Here is a 20,430-nt window from a genome sequence, read left to right as displayed (position 1 = left end):
TCTTCTGGGCATGGATATGGACTTAAATGATCCGTGAATCTAATAATTCTCTATCAGAAAAACCTTTGACCGTCATCTTTCTGAGTAAAATAGGGTAATTCTATTATTTAAAAGTTTATTTTTCTTTCGAATAAGGCATCACTCACTTTCTTAGAAACACCATTCTGATCAGTAAAAGACTGAAATAATGTGGCAAGCCCATAGTCTTAAGTATTACACTGTCCAATTATACTGTTTTTATAACAAGAATCTTTTGTATTTAAATAAATCATTATTAGCAATCATTAGGGCAAGGTGCTACATTGCATGTCGGGAATACGAAGAGGCATGAGGTAGGGTCCCTTCTCTATGCTCAATTTAGAGACCAAGATACATATGTGTAGAAGTCATACCAACATCAGCAGGAAGTACGGTCATTAAGTACTGGAATGAATGAAATAGAGTTCATACTAAAGGCACCTTGAAAGGAAAAATAAATACAGGTAATTAAAAGCAAAAAGTAGTTACCAGCCAGGCGGGCGAGGCTCAGTTGGTTGGGTGTCCTCCTGAGCACCAAGAGGTTGCCAGTTGGATGCCTGGTCAGGACACATGCCTGGGTTTTGGACTTGATCCCAGTAGAGGGTGTATAGGAAGCAGCCGGTCAATGTTTCTATCTCTCTCTCTCTCCTTCTCCCTTCTTCTCTCTCTAAAAGTCAATAAAAACATATTTCAAAATAAAGTAGTTACCAGATATTTTGGCTTTAGGATTAATTTGAAGGGAGAATTTCCAATCAGTATTAGTCCTAACTCAGCCTTGAGTGCTATTATTTTTTTTTCAAAACCTGAAATCAATAATATTAGCAGTTGTTAGTTACCAACACTAAAAGTGAACAATTTAATCACTGCTTCAAAATCATTTATTCTAAGCTATTCAGACATACAAAAAGGCATAAAGAATAATAAAACTAATACAAAATAATGATCCTTTCATGCGCGTCAATCTTCAGCCTCAGTAAATGTTTGTTGAATGAGTAAATGATTCTCATTTATTATTAAATGCCTTGTCTCTCCATATTTATAGTACCCTTGGGACCAAGGACAATGTTTTAAATTTGTCTTCCTCTCCATGGTGCCTAAATAATGATGGTTATGTGATTGGTATTCGATAGCTACTTGGCCTACTCTCCCTATGTTTGTAGCTATCTTTAAACTTTAACCCTAACCTATAGGTGTCTTTACTCTAACCCAGTGGTTCTCAACCTGTGGGTCGCGACCCCTTTGGCGGTCAAACGACCCTTTCACAGGGGTCGCCTAAGACCATCCTGCATATCAGATATTTACATTATGATTCATAACAGTAGCAACATTACAGTTATGAAGTAGCAATGAAAATAATTTTATGGTTAGGGGTCACAGCATGAGGAACTGTATTTAAAGGGCCAGAAGGTTGAGAACCACTGCTCTAACCCAATACACAGCCTCATTGAAATTATTTGAATTGTGACACATTGGTGAAAGCACACCTCTGCAACACTAAATTGAGAGAGGCAGAAAATCATTTAAACTATAGCTTTTATTTAACCTTATTACAACCATAACTCATTTTATTTCACTTCCCTTTATTGTGTTTCACAGATGCATTTTTTACAAATTGAAGGCAAGGACTCTTCATCAACAAAAGAATTTCAACTCACTTTATTGCGGTGGTCTGGGGCCGAACCCACAGTATCTTTAAGGTATGGCTGTCCACCCTAACATTCTTTATTATGCATTCTAATTTTCATGTCTGGATTAAAAATAGGGACTTGTGTAAAGCCTGATTTCTAATTAAAGTGAGAATTAGTCAAAAGCTGATATAGCAAAATGGTTAAGCATAGATTTTTCTTATAAGAACTCAGCTTCAATTTTAAGTCCTTCTGTGACTACCAGAAATTTCACAAGATCCAAGAAATTATTTCTACTCCATCATGTGCATTTATTTTCTGCTTCTTCCTCTAGTTCACTGTTTCCATGTGGAGTTAAAGGAATACTTGCATTGGAATTGTCTGGGGTGCTTGTCGTAGATTCCTGACCCTCGCGCCTCAGGTCTTATTATCCCAACCAGGGAAGTGGGGGTGGCAGCTTGGCATCCATATCTTTCAGCTCTCCAGAAGCTTCTTAACCCAGTGGGGTGCTCCAGGCATACTCCTTCTCCCGCCCTGTGTGGGCTGTGTGAACCCTCCTATTGTAGTTGAGCCTTGACTGTTGTTGTTTGGAAAATCAATGGGAAGGGTTGACACTGGGGCTGATTGGCAGGAAGAACAGGCTGCAAGTTACAATGGAGGAGCTGCTGTGCACGGACCAACCCCACAGTCTCTGCCCCTGGGGTGGTGCTCTGGTGTGGTCTGAAGTTGGCCAATGGGTGAGCTGGCTCTGGAGCCTCCCCGGAGGTACAGACTAAGATCAGTTGCTCATTGTGCCCTGCCTCGGGCCACCCAGCATGAACTATAAATCTATCTGCAGTTGCTTGCTCCTTGTGTCCCAGACTCTTCTTGAAGAAGCTAAGTTTGAATAATTGTGACCGCTGTTGTCTTAACTCTCGTTCTCTTGTTCAACTTTCCCTCTCACATATCTTTATATTTCCGTTCCTATTTTTCTTTTTCTTTTTTCTTTTTTTTAAAAAATATATTTTATTGATTTTTTACAAAGAGAAAGGGAGAGAGATAGAGAGTTAGAAACATTGATGAGAGAGAAACATCGATCAGCTGCCTCCTGCTCATCTCCTACTGGGGATGTGCCTGCAACCCAGGTACATGCCCTTGACCGGAATCGAACCAGGGACCTTTCAGTCCGCAGGCCGACGCTCTATCCACTGAGCCAAACCGGTTTCGGCTCCGTTCCTATTTTTCATCTTCCAGTGATCCCTTCCATATCCTACCCCTGCTCCCAACTCTGGCACTTCCCTAAAAGGTCTTTTCTCTCCTTCATTCTCCCATGATCAATTGGCCAGTCTGGAAACTGAGTAGACAGATGGAAAATGTCAGTAGAATTGAGGCCCAACAATAAAGGTACAACAGTGTGGCTGCTAGTCTTTGTTGTTACAATCTCCAAAAGGTTTTTTGTACTAGAGATAACAACTCTCCGAACATATCTGTTGACATGAAAATAGAATTATAGCAAGTTCCTGGAGGCTATGGCATTGATTTTTTTTTTTACTCTTGATTTTCTTACAATTTAAGTTTATTGGTAAACAATTTTGTGACTTGTTTTAAGCTGATGATTAAAATTTAACATAAAAATCAGTCAAGGGGTAAAATGGGGGAGTTTCAGAAATGAAAACATATCTATACAATAGACGTTCATGTGGAGGCCTTTAGGGAATAGAGAAAATCTAGATGGCTCTTCCTCAGAAGTGCTCACTGGGGGCCCGAACTGCCCTAAGCACTGAGGTATTTCTTTTGTGGGGACTCCAGGCTCAGCTCTCTCCAGTGGAAAGAGAAGTTGGATGATGAAATTAGTTTCCCAGAAACATGACTTTTCCCCACCATGACCTTTGATGAGGACATGCTAATAAAAGAGCAAAATACCAAAATAGTTTTGTTTTGTTTTTACAGCAAAAGTCATTTTTGACATTACCGAAACCATCCACAAAATGCATCTCTAGTCACATGTCTCTCTCTCTCTCCTAATTTTAAACTGGAATATTTGATTGTTGGGTCCTACTGGTAAACAATAGGGCTCTCATTCAGTGCTGTTGAACGAAGCCTGGCTCTGTTCATTCTTTCAAAAGCCAACAGTGTGGGCAAAATATGAAATGTTTAGTATCAAGTGACAGAAAAGAAGGTTCCCTGAAGCTGTGAAGGGGAGAAGGCAACTCATTCCTCATGTCCTCGAATTACGACTCTTGCATTTAAATAATGAGAAGAGTTAAAAAAAAAAAAAAATCATAGAACTATTTAGCTAGAAGGGAGTATCGAATCCAAATTAAGATGAAGGAATAGAGACCCAGAAAATTAATACTTTGAAGTGAACGGTTTTACAAAGAAAAGCTGTAAAATTGAGGCCAGGGAGTTAAAAACAGCTGTGAAAAACATCATTGGAGGTTAGTTCTTGAAGACAGCTGAACAAACAAGAAATATAATGTGAAAAAGTGAAGGTGGGAGATAGTGCAGTATATACATTTCCTGAGAGAAATTCATGACCAAGGTAATGGCAAAAACACTTCTTGATTTTACTACTCTTTATTAGCACGTCTCCATAATCAGGTGAGGCAATCATTGTATGAGACTCTCTGGGATGGGTCAGCTCAGCTATTATGGAGATTACTTCCCCACCAGTAATATAAGAAAGCAGTGAATTTATGGATGATATGTTCAGGGAGACAGATTTTTAAATGACAGCCTATAAATGGTGGTTGCCTGGGCTGAATATTAGAATCACTGGGAATTTTTTTTGTTCCTAAAACTCTATTAGCAATCACTCTTTATTCATCCTATTATTCCTCATCAGCATATTCATCAGAAGGAATCGTCTCATTTTACAGGTATGAGAATTAAAGAACAAAATAGAAGCAGAGAATCAATAGTAACATATCCTCTGTTAAGCTTCTGAGACCTCAGTTCATTGTTTAACCAGAGGTTCCATAATCCCCAATAAATTTAAGGCTAATACTATAAAGGAGCCATTACTTGTTAGTAAGAGGGAGGCAATAATAACCCTGACTGTCTTTATTTCATTTTTCTAGTAGTGAAATAATTTATTATAATGAGCAAGTGAGTTTAGTGTTTAAGACTTGGTCTCTGATTTCCTTTTCTGTGAGAATGAGATAATAGTAATATGAGAGCAAATAAAATAGGAAACTCCAAATGTAATCATGACGCTTCACTGCTTAAAAATCCTTCACTGGTTCTCCATGGACTTTTTTAGGACCAAAGATAAAAATCCCTAACGTGACCCAATATGCCCTGCTTGACCCCAGTTGTCTTCTCTCACTTCCCATGATGCATCCTGCCTGGGTGTTTCATGCAACTATTGCTAGTTTTGACTGTTAATTCATATTCCACCTCAGAGCTCAACTTATTATTATTATTTTTTTTTTCAGGAAAGCCTTCCCCGACCTCATTTTGTTTTCTCCCGACTAATCACAGTTATTTAAATAACTAGTTACTTAATGTTTTTCACAAACTTTCATAGAGGCATGTTCTGTGCCTCTAGTTTACGCCTATATCTGAAGCACCTGGTGTACCATCTGCACATACTAGGCCCTTAAATATTTGTGGAACAAAGTAACAGCTGATTTAAATACTTGGTACATAGTGAGTAATCAGTATTGACAGCTATATTAATTTTGAATTTGCTTCCCTTTCCCTCTGTTGTTTAATTTGCCTTATCACCAATTGTTTGCGGTTACAAGATGTATGCCCAGCATTGGGGATGAAACTTGGAGTATGGGGGACTGGTAGTGTGCTACACTGCAAGCAATAGGAGCTTGATACATATCCGTAATCTTTACTGATGATGATAGCAAGGCTGCTTGGCCCATAAAGGTCTAGAACCCTGACCTTGGACCTATTACTAATATAAACGAGGCTAGCTCTCAGGGCACATCATCATAGCTAAATACATTAACTGTGGTGATACTACATTAGCTATCTGTTTTAGAAATTCATAAAATTTTGTTCAGTTTAAATGTTTATCATAAATGATTTGTTCTGCTATAGACATCTTTAGAAAGCTAAAAATTTTCACTCCTGGTTCTGTCAGAAGAAGCTGAAGGGTGTTTGTCAGAGCTAAGATAGCTCTAATAATATTTATATTATATAACATTACTTAATAATTATCTTTAATATAATTTAATAATTATATAAAATTATATTTAATAATCCTTATATTATATAATATTATTCACTCCACAAGTAGTAATGTTCACTGTTCTATTGCCGGAAGCCGGTCTATCCTTGCTGCTTGACATAGTCGCTGCAGGAAAGAAACATCTGCACAGCATATGTTTCAAGGGACCTGGCGTATATAGCATACTGTTCTTAATATGTTTGCTCCCCTTAGCGCTGTGTGTTTTAACCAAGGTCACCTCTCTGAGAAAGGTTGTTTCCCCAGGTAGGAATTTTTCCCTGAAGTCAGGGAGGGGATGAAACTCCTTAACTAAGTGCCAGGCGGGTAATCACTACAAACAATCATGCTTAAGCTACATAATCTTTACTCCCTGGAATGGAGATAAGAAACGCCCTAACCTTTGTAATAGAAATTGACAGGATTAAAATCAACTGGGATAAATACGGATGTAACAAAACAATAAACAGCAGAACCTCTCTGGAGATCAAGACCAGAACTTGGCTGGAGATCCTGGCTAGGCTGCTGATCAACTGAACGCTGTCTCCGTGTCATTCCTTCTTCGCCGACTCCGTCCACACCTTTGGGGACCCCTGGACCCGCTGGGGTTGGACCCCGGCATTCTATCTCCCTTGGAGTGGTCTCTAAAACAACTTGCTGGGTAGTAAAATTATAGATTTAAAAAGGAGATTAAAATGACAAACTTTGGAGTTTTGTAAAAACACCGGGTTCAGGCCTCACTTTTGCTACCTATAGCAATGGGCCCTTGGGCAGATCAACCATTTTGACCTCAGCTTTCTTTTCTGGGAAATGCAGTTTAAAATTAATAACACCATGTTGTTCAGGGAATCCCTTTTGTATTATTGAAAATAACAACACGAATATCCTTCTATAGTAGGGTTCTTGATAGTGGTGGGAGGGAAGGATTTTGTCTTTCTGGGGACAAAATGTCTGGACACATTTTTGTCACAGTGGGGGTGGGTAGGTGAGTGGGTGGGGAGAGGTGGTATGCAAATGGTTTCTCGTTGGGAGGGCCAGGAATACTGCTAAACATCCCACAATGCATAGGACAGGTCTTTAGACAATTACCCACCCCAAAAAGTCAATAGTGTTTCTGGTTCAGTGCGTATTTATAGTATCAGAGTTAAACCATCATTACAATCATTAAATGAATGAGATATACCTATGGACAGACACAGAAAGATTTCCAGGAGATAGATTTAAAGTAAAGCAACTCACACAGACATAGTAAAATGATCCCATTAATGGCTGACCTCGTGTGTGTGTGTGTGTGTGTGTGTGTGTGTGTGTGTATTCCTACATACATATAAAAGGTCTAGAAGAACAAATACCAACCTGTTAATCAGCGACATTTATGGGGAAAAGACATGTTAAAGAATGTTTGCATTTCTTACTAGGCACACTTTTTATTGGGTTTTTACAACCAGAAGGTAGTATTACATTTAACGTTTAGAAAACTTCTGCAAATAAATTCTTAACTCACAGAGTTCTTGTGAGTATTAAAGTAAACAATGCAAGCAAGGTGTTAGCACAGTGCCAATACGTAGTAAGTGCACTAAAAAAGTTATCGCTATTGCTTGTTATTAGGAAAATTGCATGTTTTTCCTTCTTGAAAGTTGAGAAAGTTAGTTCAGGAAATGAAGATATGCAGGTAAATGGAGTAATTAAAAGTTTTCATTAGTGATTTTGCAGAGTTTCAGTATGACAGCATTCTTTTTTTATCACTTAAGTTTCATGTTGCTTTTTTAACGTTCTCTCGTCCTTATTTTTGTCAAATGTTACTAATACCGCATTTTTAAAAGTAAACTTTTAAATTGAAACCTAATATTCGTACAGAAAAGTGTAAACATTCAAAAGTATAGAGCTGGATGAAGTTTCAAAACAAATATAACTGTGCATTCACCACCTACTTCAAAAAAATAGAAATTATCAGCACCCAGAATCTTCCTTCTAACCACATCCTAACTCCTAGCATCATAGACTAGTTCTGCCTATTTCTAAATTGTGCATAAAGGGAATCATACAGTATTTATTCTTTTCTGTTTGACGTTTTCATCTTAACATTATTTTTGTGAAATTCATACATGCTGGGTGTAGCAGAACATTCATATTTTGTTGCTGAGCAGTATTCCACTCTTTGCATATACAATACATTTCTATCATTGATGGGCCTTTGGATTGTCTGTGGCTAGGCTATGAAAATAGTGCTGCCATGTACACCCCTGTGCATGGTTTTTGGTACATGACACTTTGTTTTCTGTTTTTGTATTGTATTCTGTTTTTGATGAGTTGTGACAACTCTTGAAGTAGTAAATTATTCACTCATCTCAAAATCTTTTTTGAGAGCCTGATTGCTGGGGATATATATGAGTGACCAAGTCTCTTCTGTGACAGCTTGTATTCTAACAGAGGGGGGTGGTACATTTCTCCAACTGAGGAATCTACATTGACACATCATAATCATCCAAAGTCCATAGTTTACATTACAATTCACTCTTTTTAAAAATATTTTTTTTAAATTATTGATTTCAGAGAGGAAGGGAGAGGGAAAGAGAGATAGAAACATCAATGGTGAGATTGATCAGCTGCCTCCTGCATGCCCCACACCAGGGATGGAGCCCACCACCTGGGCATGAGCCCTGACTGGGAATCAAACCGTGACCTCCTGGTTCATGGGTTGCTGCTCAACCACTGCACCACACCTGCAGGGCTATTGTTTCCTTTTTAAAAATATATGTTTTTCATATTTACGAAAGGAATAGAAAGATATTCACCAAATTGTTAATAGTAATTATCTGAGTGGTGAAATTGCGGGCCATTTTGTTCTTTGTTTTATATTTACGTATACTTTCTAAACTTGTAAAATAAGCCTGTTGTGATAACAGAAATAATATAAAAAGTGGCAGTATCTCTCAAAGTCTTTACATTAAAATATAAGTTCCAAGGACATTAATAGATATTCCTGAAAATAGTTTAAAAAATCAACAAATTTGATTTGTTTATTGCAGGATTGCTCAAAGACTTCAAAATGCTAATGTGTTTATGAACCCTTTATGCATGGGCCCTATGCAATAGTCTGCATGGTTTCTGGGACTTATAATTTTCCAAAATACCCACTTATACCTCAAGAAATTCATATACTAAGAAACATCATTTGCAAAATGCTGGAATGGGAGATGCCAAAATGTAATACATAAAAATAAATTACAAAAAGGCAAATAATCCTTATAATAGATGTCTATGAACAAGTCCTACCTACGTGACTGAAAACTTTGAGAACTTTTTATGCTGCTTTAAGTATCTTCTGTGAATTTTTAGTTCCCCAAAGTGTGAATCCAAAAGTCCAATCCCATGGTACTCGGGTGTTTTTCCTCTTACATTTGAAAATTGGCTCTCTGAGAGTCTTCTATCATTATAGCACTGGATTTAGGGTGTAAGGCTTGCAAGCATTTGGATAGAGAGATGTCACAGGATGCACAGGATTTTTTTAGTGGGGTTTTATTGAAGATCTTTTGTCCCCTAAAATCAACCCATTTCTTTTTTTTAAAATATATTTTTATTGGTTTCAGAGAGGAAGGAAGAGGGAGAGAGAGACAGAAACATCAATGAAGAGAGAATGTCATTGATCGGTTGCCTCCTGCATGCCCCCACTGGGGATCGAGCCCACAACCTAGGCATGTGCCCTTGACCAGAATCGAACCCGGGACCCCTCAGTCCACAGGCTGATTCTCCATCACCGAACCAAACCGGCCAGGGCGAGCAACCTATTTTTTAATGAGGTAGACAAAGCAGATTCGGGTTGGTTTCAAAGAGAACTTCTTGTTAGTCATACAAATAGTAGATGCATGTCACCATAGTTCAACAATAAAATTTAACCACCAAAGGTTTTTGCTGAGGGCCAGAATTATTCACCGTATTGCCAAGTTTCTAGCGCATCGCCAAATATGCTATATTGCCAAGTATGTTAGCCAACTTGTCAGTGTGACAAATGGGTGAGGTTTGGGGTAAGAGAAACTTGGGTTTGAATTTCAATTCCACCAAGCACTCAGCTTGCGACTTTCGGAGTTTTCGTTTCCTTGACTGTGGCATAAGAATGATAATCTCTCTCTGAGGGTTTTTGAAAGTTAATTAAGCTAGTAGGTATGAAAGTGCCTGTCTGGTAACTGTCACAAACAGGTAGCAGCGTTTTCAGTAAAGGAGGTTTTTCTTCTTCATGAAATGAAGAGTAAGCAGTGGGAAGGCTACAGCTGATCTGCTTCCATAGCACAATGTGTTTACTTTCTCTACTCAAGTTTCACAGGCTTGGATGCATTTATTACCTCTGTCTGCCTATACTTCCCCCCACCCCTTCTTTCTCTTGCTACCACAATCTCTCTTCATCTTTCCCTCCTCATATCATCCTGATTTTCATTCCTAAAGAGAGAGAGTGCTTCAACCAATTCTTGATAATCTGTTAACTGATAAAGATTAAGGTACTTGCTGCTCTCTGGTATTCAGCCGAGCACACTGGGAAAAACCAAGTGTCAGTACCATCATGGGCGGTGGGTGAGATGTTTCACTGCGAGGAACTTCTTGATATGCCTCAAATTCACCCCACGAGCAATTATTTATTGAACTCCTATGTGCCAGGTGCTTTCTAGGATCAGTTAACACTCTATGGCAGCCGTGGGCAAACTACGGCCCGCGGGCCAGATCCGGCCCGTTTGAAATGAATAAAACTAAAAAAAAAAAAGACCGTACCCTTTTATGTAATGATGTTTACTTTGAATTTATATTAGTTCACACAAACACTCCATCCATGCTTTTGTTCCAGCCCTCCGGTCCAGTTTAAGAAACCATTGTGGCCCTCGAGTCAAAAAGTTTGCCAACCCCTGATCTATGGTGTACCACTTACTGAACAGGCTGGCTTGTTCTTTTACTTTTCTCAAAGTAAAAGAGAAAAGTAGAGCTAATGTTCCTTGAAGAGTCAGCATTCTTGAGCCTTCTTTTGACAATCAGACAGCACTTTCAAAGTAAAGGAGAAAGGTTATAGACAAAGATCTTGGCTAGTATTATGTAAGATATCTGGGCTAATCTGGGAGTACCTATTCTGAAAATAGGAACAGTTGCATTTTTTGTTGCTGTTAATTGACAACAGTAAAAGACGGTACCTTTTCAAAGTTCTATTTTTTAATTCTCACCTTAGATAACTTGCAGGTACCTTTTTGGTTCTGTTCCAAAAACTGCTCTAATCTGAAGGCTTTACCTCTTAGATGATCCTTTTAGTAAATATTTTCACACTTCCTTGGCTTCCTCTATCCCCATTACAATTTTTAATATGCTGCAGAGTGAAAATAACTTGGCAACTCAAGCTTTAGAGTTCCCAGCTCTTCCGAAATGGAACAAGTTTAGTTCGGAAAGTAACCACTATCTTATTTCTTCAGATCTGAGTCTCATAAACCTACTGAGCAACTGAACCAGATCTGGCCAATTAGAAACTTCAAATACAATTTAGCAATCCACATACTAGAATCTATTGGTGAAGGTTAGGTGAATGATGGCATCTAATGTCCCCCAAAGTTGGGTTTTCTTATAACAAAATGCTTCTTCAAAAGAATAATATTAGGCCCTTTCAAAGGTCAAGAACAGCCTTTTTAACTAAGGCATATGCTAATTCTATTCTCCAGGATGTGTAATTCAGTACAGTTAAAAGCCCTCCCAGAGAGCATGCCAGCCCTCTGTCTACCATGTGAGCATACAGTAAGAAGTAGGCGGTCTGCAACCTAAAACAGGGCCCTTACCAGACCTGAGCCACGCTGGCACCCTGATGTCAGACGTGTGGCCTCTAGAATCATGAGAAATAAATTTCTGTTGTTTATTTGAAAAAAGAGCCCTGGGTTCTTGCTGATCTATATAATCTAAAATAAGTGAAACATCCCTTCTACCGGGACAAGTCATTAGAGACATTACCAGAGGCTCCTCCTCGCTTGCTTGGCCAATCAAAACAAACTTCTCTAAAACTAGAAAGGTAAAACAAAACATCCCATACTTATTATAGGTAGAAAATGAAGACCTTTAGCTGTTGTTTCCCTAGTGGTGATAATATGTAGAACTGTGGTGGACACTGATGTCTTCCGTCATCCATAAACACCTGTTACCTTTGGTGCTTAAGTAACTTTTTAAAAGTAAAATTATACTTACAAAATATTCAGAGCAATTAAATAGTCACAAAAATCAGAGTTCATAATTTATTATAATAAACTCCGTGTTTCAGGTACTCTCAACACAGTCCATAGAAATACTTATACCCAAAGCTCAAGCGTAGCTTTCTTTCCTATCATGAGGTCACTTATAAAAAAATATAACCAATGAAATTACATTGAAAACATTAATAGTCATTAGCTGGACAACCATTCATTGCGCTAACCCTAGGCTAGTTTTTCTTTTTGTTCTTAGCCTAGCAACTTTGTATTTATTAAGGATCCTTAAAAATTAACACAGTGAGAGGGAGAGGTAAAATTGTAGACATTGAATTTTATTTATTTATTTATTATTTTATTTATTTATTTTTATTGTGTAAAGTTTCACATATGTCTCCTTTTTCCCCAGTTGATACCCTCCCCCAGCCATTCCCATGCCAGGCAAGCCCCCACCACCCTATGTCTGTGTCCATTGGTTATGCTAATATGCATGCATACAAACAAGTCCTTTAGTTGCTCTCTAACTCTCCCCCCAAGCCCCCCCCCGCCCCACCACCACCATTTGTCTCTGGATCTAGTCTTATTCATCAAATTATGTTGATCATTATATCCCACATATGAGTGAGATCATGTGATATTTATCTTTCTCTGACTGGCTTATTTCACTTAGCATAATGCTCTCCAGTTTCATCCATGCTGTTGCAAATGGTACAAGTTCCTTCTTTTTTATAGCGGCATAGTATTCCATTGTGTAGATGTACCACAGTTTTCTAATCCACTCATCTGCTGATGGGCACTTAGGCTATTTCCAAATCTTAGCTATGGTGAATTGTGCTGCTATGAACTTAGGGGTGCATATATCCTTTCTGATTGGTGTTTCTGGTTTCTTGGGATATAGTCCTAGAAATGGGATTACTGGGTCAAATGGGAGTTCCATTCTTAGTTTTTTGAGGAAAACTCCATACTGTCTTCCACAGTGGCTGCACCAGTCTGCATTCCCACCAGCAGTGCACGAGGGTTCCTTTTCCTCACATCCTTTCCACCAGCACTTGTTGTTTGTTGATTTGTTGATGATAGCCATTCTGACAGGTGTGAGATGGTATCTCATTGTTGTTTTGATTTGCATCTTTGAGCATGTTTTCATATGTCTCTGGTCTTCTGTATGTCCTCTTTCGAAAAGTGTCTATTTAGAAGATCCTTTGACCATTTTTTGATTGGATTGGTTATCTTCCTTTTGTTAAGTTGTATGAGTTCTCTGTAAATTTTGGAGATTAAACCCTTATCGGAAATATCATTGGCAAATATGTTCTCCCATGCCGTGGGCTTTCTTGTTGTTTTGTTGATGGTTTCTTTTGCTGTGCAGAAGCATTTTATTTTGATGTAGTCCCATTTGTTTATTTTCTCCTTAGCCTCCATTGCCCTAGGAGCTGTGTCTGTAAAGATATTGCTATGACATATGTCTGCTATTTTGCTGCCTATGGAGTCTTGTAGGATTTTATGGTTTCCTGTTTTACATTCAAGTCCTTTAGCCATTTTGAGTTTGTTTTTGTGTATGGTGTAAGTTGGTGATCTAGTTTCATTTTTTTTTTTTTTGCATGTATCTGTCCAAATTTCCCATCACCATTTTTTAAAGAGACTGTTTTCACTCCACTGTATGCTTTTGCCTCCTTTGTCAAATATTAATTGAGCATAATGGCTTGGGTCATATTCTGGGTTATCTGTTCTGTTCCATTGGTCTATATAGACATTGAATTTTAAATTCAAATTTTATTTTATTTTTAAATGCTCACCAAATTAAAGATTAGTTCCCTAGGCCCCAAGTGCATCTCAGTGTTGGAACAAAAACATGATTTGACTGAAAACTCTATTGAAACTTTGCTAGGTACCTAGAAGTATAGTTTTGAGATACACTTGTTAGATAATTTCTTTTTATAGACTAAATTACCTACTTCATATAAAGTTCAATGATAGGAGTGACTCATCAGGTAAACCATTTATTAAATAGCAAATGAATAAATATAAACTTGTTTTTTGGCTTAAAAGATTAGCTCAAAACTACGTAAGTCAAGGTGTGAAGTTAAGGCAGAAACCTAATTTTATCACGTTTTTAAATTCCTAGGTCCAAGTACCCAACACATAGTAGCACACTAAATAGTTTTTTTTATTGCTAAAATAAGGAAACGTCAGGCCTAAAAAAATAAAAATTCTAAAGTTGTTAGATAAGCGCCCATGAAAGCTACTCAAAAAGCTTAATTAAATAAAGGCCTTTATTTTTACAGTTCATAGAATTGATTTTGATTTTTGTAATTTTCATTTTGGCTGGTGTTGGTGTGGGGTGAAAATTATCTTTAAATATAGTATACACCTATGAATAAAGTAGTGTTCCAAACAAGACAAACCTGATCTAGAAGCTTTTTAATGTGGCAATTATTGCTATAATTACTGTGTAAATAAAAATCATCTGACAAAATCCCAGAAGGGAAAGCTGTGCTTAAGATGAGTACAGCCAATTTTATCATGTACTAGTATATGTTCAGTTTGTTGCATACAGTTGAAAACACTGACATTTCTTCAGAAACTGAGATACTTTTTTTGGTGGGAATATAATATTTATAGGGGTGATCAAAAGTAGGTTCACAGTTGTAATACAAATAATTAATGCCATAATTACTAATAACACAAGAATAAACTCTGTGTTTCAGGTATTCACAACTATAAACTTTCTTTTGCTTACCCCTGTATTAGTTGCAAAGAAAAATAATGAGAAACCTGGGAAATTTCACCTTAAGAGTTAGTTTTGATCTAGGTTCCTTCTCCCATTTGTCACAAATCTCTACTTTAAACTGGTGATCTGTACACACATATAGTCAACAACTTTTATTTGTGACTCTTTCGGTCAGTATTTTAATAAGAATAAAACCAGGTACATTTACTAGCATGCCTTCTATTTAGAAAGCGAATAGACTCAATGCCTCACTTATGAGGCAAGTGAAAAGATAACCATGATTTTCATTAATTAACCTTTTGACTTTGAATATTTTTATTCATTTCAAAATCTGAGGCTGAAGAGCTTAGAAAAATGAAGTTTACAAAAATGAGACAGCTATATATTTAATAGCTTAGCTTTTACTTAAGGTATATATATTAAAAAAACTCACAGCCTTTAAAATTACTTACCCCTTCTCAAACTTATAAAATATGTGTACTTTGAAGATCTAAAGTCACAGTAAGTATAAGAGCAAAAATCCTCATTTTAACAAGGCTCAGGGAAGTTAAATAGCAGGCACAGATATTTAGCTGGTCAGGTTCAGAGCCCTGGTGTGTCTTGATTTACAAGCTTGCACCTCAAGTTCAAGGTAAAGAAAGGTCTCACTGTTCTGAACCCAAGTTCCAAATCTGCCAACGTTACATGGCCACTAGAGAGCTAATTAAGAAAAACGGTGTTTAAATTATTCCCATGTTTTAGAGTTCCCCCCTCATCTGGACCCAGAAGGCAGTTGAAAGATGTGACCCGAGACATATTTGTTTTCCCTTGAGAGGAAATACCCAGTTGGAAGAGAAGTTCACAGAAACACCTTCTCACAAAAGCAGCAACACGGTTCTCATCTTTTAAAAAAGCCCTCTTGTCACAACTAGCTGGTGGCACTTCATGTCCTCAAGGACTCCTTTTGGTGGCCGTCCACTCCCTTTTTAGTCTGTCCAACAGGCCAGATTAAACATTATTTGCCATCAGGGACCCCTGTTTTTATTTTTTATATTTTACTGATTTTTTTACAGAGAGGAAGGGAGAGGGATAGAAAGTTAGAAACAGTGCTGAGAGAGAGAAACATCGATCAGCTGCCTCCTGCACACCCCCTACTGGGGATGTGCCCGCAACCAAGGTACATGCCCTTGACCGGAATCGAACCTGGGACCCTTCAGTCCGCAGGCCGACGCTCCATCCACTGAGCCAAACTGGTTAGGGCCCCCGTTTTGATTTTGAACCCATCGCCGAGCCTGGCACAGGCTGACCGAGTGTGCGCCCAATTCATACTTGCTGCAGGGAATTACACTGAAAAGCAGGATGAAGTGAAGCCACCTTCCATCTGCCAAAGGTTTTGGTGCGGCGGCATGGGTCCTGTTGGTTCTTAGAAAGCTTTCCTGTGAATGGAGGGATCCTTCGGTGTGCATTTAAAATCCCACCGAGAGGAATTTAAAATAGGAAGCCTGCCTGGCCAGAGGCGTCGCAGGCACAGCCTGCTCGGATGAGAACTCGGTGACAGTGACATTTCCGCATTGTTTCAGAGCAGAGAGGAAGGTCAGCGAAGAGGCAACACAGAACCCTCCCCGCCGCCACCCGCATTCTTTCCCTGGCACGTTCCCCGCGTGTCTCTTATCATTTAAGTTCTTTAAAAGCACTTTTTCTGGAAACGGACCGGATCCCTTTTGGGAACGGAGATGGAGGAGGAGGTCTGAGCAAAGCATTCATTTTGGCAGCTGCGTGGTCCGCTTGGGGCCTTGGGGAGCCTGGGGTCACAAGGCCGGCCCTCCCGGTACCAGCGATCTACAGCGTCTGGCTTGTGGTTTACAACTGCTCTTTAAAAATACTTTCCCTTTGGGACAGCCCCGGCTCCTTCCTGCCCCCCTCCTCCCCCCCACCTCCAGGGGCCCGGGGCAAAGACCTGCCCCGGCTGCACGCTCGCCCGGAGGATTACAATCGACCCCGGCGAATCCGACCCTTTCCCTTGGCCGCCCTCACATGACCCCTGACAGTAGCCCCCGATCTCCCTGCAAATGGAAAACCTACACACACGCACACACACACACACACACACAAACAAAAAAACCCAAGTCTTCCCTTCGGTTGCTACCCGCAATGACGTTTCCCCCTCGGGTCCCGCCCCTCAGGGGGCTTGGAATTTTGGGATTGGCCGAGAGGCTGGGCGACGAGGCCCCGATTGGGCAGCGAGGCGCTGACTGACAGCGGGGGCGTCCGCCGCGCCCTCCCTCCCCGGTGTGCGAGTGTGTGTGCGCCGTGTTATGCCGGACAAGAGGGAGGCGACCGCGGCGGCGGCGGCTCTGTTTATTGTCCGTCTCGGCGTGTGGATGTGAGGACTCGGGGGCTGCAGCGCGGGCCGCGAAGCGGGCCTTGGAGGCAGCAGCTCCGGCGGTGACTCGGCGCCCGAGCAGCCGGCCTTCGCGGAGCGCGAGGAAGGACAAGGCGCCGCTGCGTCCCCGCCACGTCCCGACGCCCCGGGCTCCCCTGCCGAGCTCTCTGCCTGCACCGCCGCCCGCACCCCGGGACCTCGGCCCCCCTTTCGCCGAGGCGCCTGCGGGAGGACAAGGAGGTGCCGCTGCCGCTCCGCCGCCGCGGGTTCCTCCCGCTTCCTCCTCCGCCTTCTCCTCAGCGGCGCTAGGCCCGGGCCAGGCGGACGCCGCGCCTCGAGTTTGAGGGCGGCGGGCGGCGCGGCCTCCTCGCTGGGCTCGGCCGGGCGTCCTCCCGGGTCTGGGCGATGGGGCGCGGGGGGCGCCGCCGCTAGGAGCTGGGCGAGCGGAGCGGTCGGTGCGGGGCAGCGGGGCCGGGCGGCCGGCGGGGAGGCGGGAGCGGCGGCGGCGGCGGCGGCGGGGCCTGGGGCCTGCGAGCGGAGGACCCGCCATGGCCAAGGCGGGCGGCGCGGGAGCCGGCGGCAACGGGGCGCTGACCTGGGTGGTGAGTGGCGGGCGCTCGGGCGGGGGGCCGCCTCGGCATTGTTCCCGGGCGCAGCGGGGCAGGAATGCTGCCGGGCGCCCGGGGAGGGGCGGGGGCCGGGAGACGGGGAGAGGGAAATCCGGTCCTCCGAGCGGAACGCGCCGGGTCGGCTTCTCCCCGCAGAACCCTCAGCTCCCCGCCCCCTTTCTTTCTTCTCTGCGCCTCCCGGAGGCTCCCGCTGCAGGAGCGTCCTGTGCACTTGAAACTTTGGGGGACGAGCCTTGCACGGGACGCGGGACCCCGCTTCATCTTTTCCCCGCTGAGTGAGGTCACGGGTGTGCTGGTGTGTCTGCGGGGGTCAGCAGTTTCTCCAAATGTGGCTTCAGAAAACCCCGGAGAAGAGTGAGTGTGTGTGTGTGTGTGTGTGTGTGTGTGTGTGTCAGTGCAACCATTTCGGATGCTTTACAATCTCCAAGAATGGATTTGGCGGGGAATCTGTCTGCAGCCATTTACGCTTAAATGCCGCGTCTCATTCGGTTGAAAGCGCCTTCGGATGGCTGTTTGACTGCAGTGGCTGTGCTGCGGGTCGTCCGTCCGTCCGTCTGTCTGTCCGTCTGTCGGGGCGGATGGTTCAAAGAAGCGCTCACCTGCGCTCAGCCTCGCAGGTGCAACCGGGCGGGGACCGGATGAATGGAGAGGGTCCGGGAGGAGACCCAAGTGGTTTGTCCCGGGAGTAGAAGGATTTCGGCGCCCAGTTGCTGCCGCGGAGCCGTAGCGGAGGGAAGACCTCGAGAGATCCAATTCCCACGGCCGATCGATAATGCGCTGGCGTTTCCCTTGCTCAGCATCGGGTTCACAGCGGGGTCATTTCCTACACGGAATAGGCCAGCTCAGCCAACTGGCTAGGTCCCCAAGAGAACGAGAGAAAAGCATTTCATTTTTTTTCCCTACCCCTCTGGGACTTTTGAGGGACCCTCCCCTTTTTCAAAGCACTTAAGGCAACTTTCATACCGGCATTTTTATTATTGAATTCTTCTTTATTTTCTCTGTGCGAGGGTGAGGTTTAGGTGAGTTGAGTAGCCGTCTTGACAGGTACTCCCTGTACAAAGCATGTTGCTGATGGCAGGAAAACATTTTAACCATTTATGTTTCTGTGCCAGGGTGCTTTGCAAAATAAGTTGCCAGGCCCTTAATTGTTGAATCTCTCCGAAATTTGTAAACGACTTCAATAATGTAATACGAATAGACTAGAGGCCAGAGACATAAGATGTCATCTGACATAAGATAATGAATGGCCCATGTGGACATCCGGGGGAGAGAGGGAATGTATAATCACAAAAAGAATGATATTTTAAAATTGACGGCCCTTACTCCTGTAACTAAAATCAAACAACTAAAAATGGACTTCGTTTGCCAGATGGTTCTCATTCACTATTTGGAAGTATTGAGGCCTGATCAGTGTTTTCTCTGAGGACCTCTGAGAAATGGTAAACATGTTGCTCCAAGATTGGATTGGTTGGCTTTCACATTTGACAGTAATATTTTAATTTATTGCTATTTAACTTTGAAGATAATGAAATAACCACCTTTTCTTTCAAACTCAGTAAAAAACTTTCCTTTGTATAAGAAATATTGGTCTCATTCAATATCAGAAAAGTTCATTTGAAACAAATTTATTTTTAAAAGATTTTTTTCATTATAAAACTACTAGAGGCCCAGTGCATGAGTTTGTGCACTAGTGGCATCCTTCAACCTGGCCTGCGGGATCCGGCCAATAACGGCTCTCCAACATCCCCTAAGGGGTCCCAAATTGCAAGAGGGCATAGGCCAGGCCGAGGGACCCCACTGGTGCACGATAGGGGCTGAGGAGGGATGCAGGAGGTTGGCCAGCTGGGGAGGGACTGCCAGAGGGCTCCAGGGTGTGTCTGGCCTGTCTCGCTCTGTCCCGATCAGCCAGACCCCAGCAGCAAGCTAACCTACTGGTTGGATTGTCTGCCCCTTGGTGGTTAGTGCATGTCATAGTAACTGTTTGACTGTCTGCCCCCTGGTGGTCAGTGGGTGCCATAGCAAGTGGTTGAGTGGCCTTAGCATATCATTAACTTTGATTGGCTGAACGGACAACCGGGCGACTGGACACTTAGCATATTAGGCTTTTATCATATAGGATTAATATAGTAAAATAAGGAGAAGAAAAATAAGTCTTTTATTTATAGATTATATCCTTTTTGTTGAATTTATTTATTAAAAAGATAATTACCCCATATGTCTACTTTAAGATTTGATGCTTGCTTTAGATTTAAGTCAGATTATATTATACCTTTATGTCTATACCATTGATGATAGACTTGTTTAATTTTGTGGGAAATGATAGAGTGAGGTGTTTAGGAGCGTGGACATTGAGGTCAGATTGATGTAGATTCAGATCCTGACTCCAATACATAGGCAGTGTGACTTTGCACAAGGAACTAAATCTTTCTAAGCTTGTTTTCTCATCTGTAAAATTGAGATGACATATGTAGCACAGTGCTGGGTGTAATAAATGTTTGTTTTTATTGGTGAAGTTCAAGAAATGCACAGTCAGAATGATAGTTATCTTTCATAAAATATCTTTAAGCCAGAGTGAAACCAAAAAGTTTCTTTGCAAGAGTTCAGGGGTTTGATGCAGTGGTCATCTGTTTCTGAAGAAGGGTAATTTGCTTTGTTGAAACTAGTGTTATGTTGCCATCTGCTTGTGGGTAACAGGAAGAAGGAAAATAG

General features: G+C 41.6%; 1 protein-coding gene across 2 annotated transcripts in view; it reads left to right on the top strand.

Moving 5' to 3' along the window:
* Positions 1-17,596: 17,596 nt before the first annotated feature.
* TOP2B (DNA topoisomerase II beta) overlaps positions 17,597-20,430 on the top strand; it is a gene marked incomplete at its 5' end in the record, with an annotated part of 61,229 nt that continues 58,395 nt past the window's right edge. The window contains one exon of one of the 2 annotated variants that reach the window (XM_081105809.1): positions 17,597-17,694. In XM_081105809.1, the coding sequence (XP_080961935.1) occupies positions 17,641-17,694 (54 nt within the window). The remainder of the gene's footprint in view (positions 17,695-20,430) is intronic. The other variant, XM_081105808.1, reaches the window with a different exon arrangement.

The sequence above is a fragment of the Myotis nattereri genome, assembly GCF_964212035.1.
Source record: "Myotis nattereri genome assembly, chromosome: 14".
NCBI classification, from domain to species: domain Eukaryota; kingdom Metazoa; phylum Chordata; class Mammalia; order Chiroptera; family Vespertilionidae; genus Myotis; species Myotis nattereri.
Note: the sequence above shows the minus strand (reverse complement) of the source record. Positions and strands in the feature narration are given on the sequence as shown.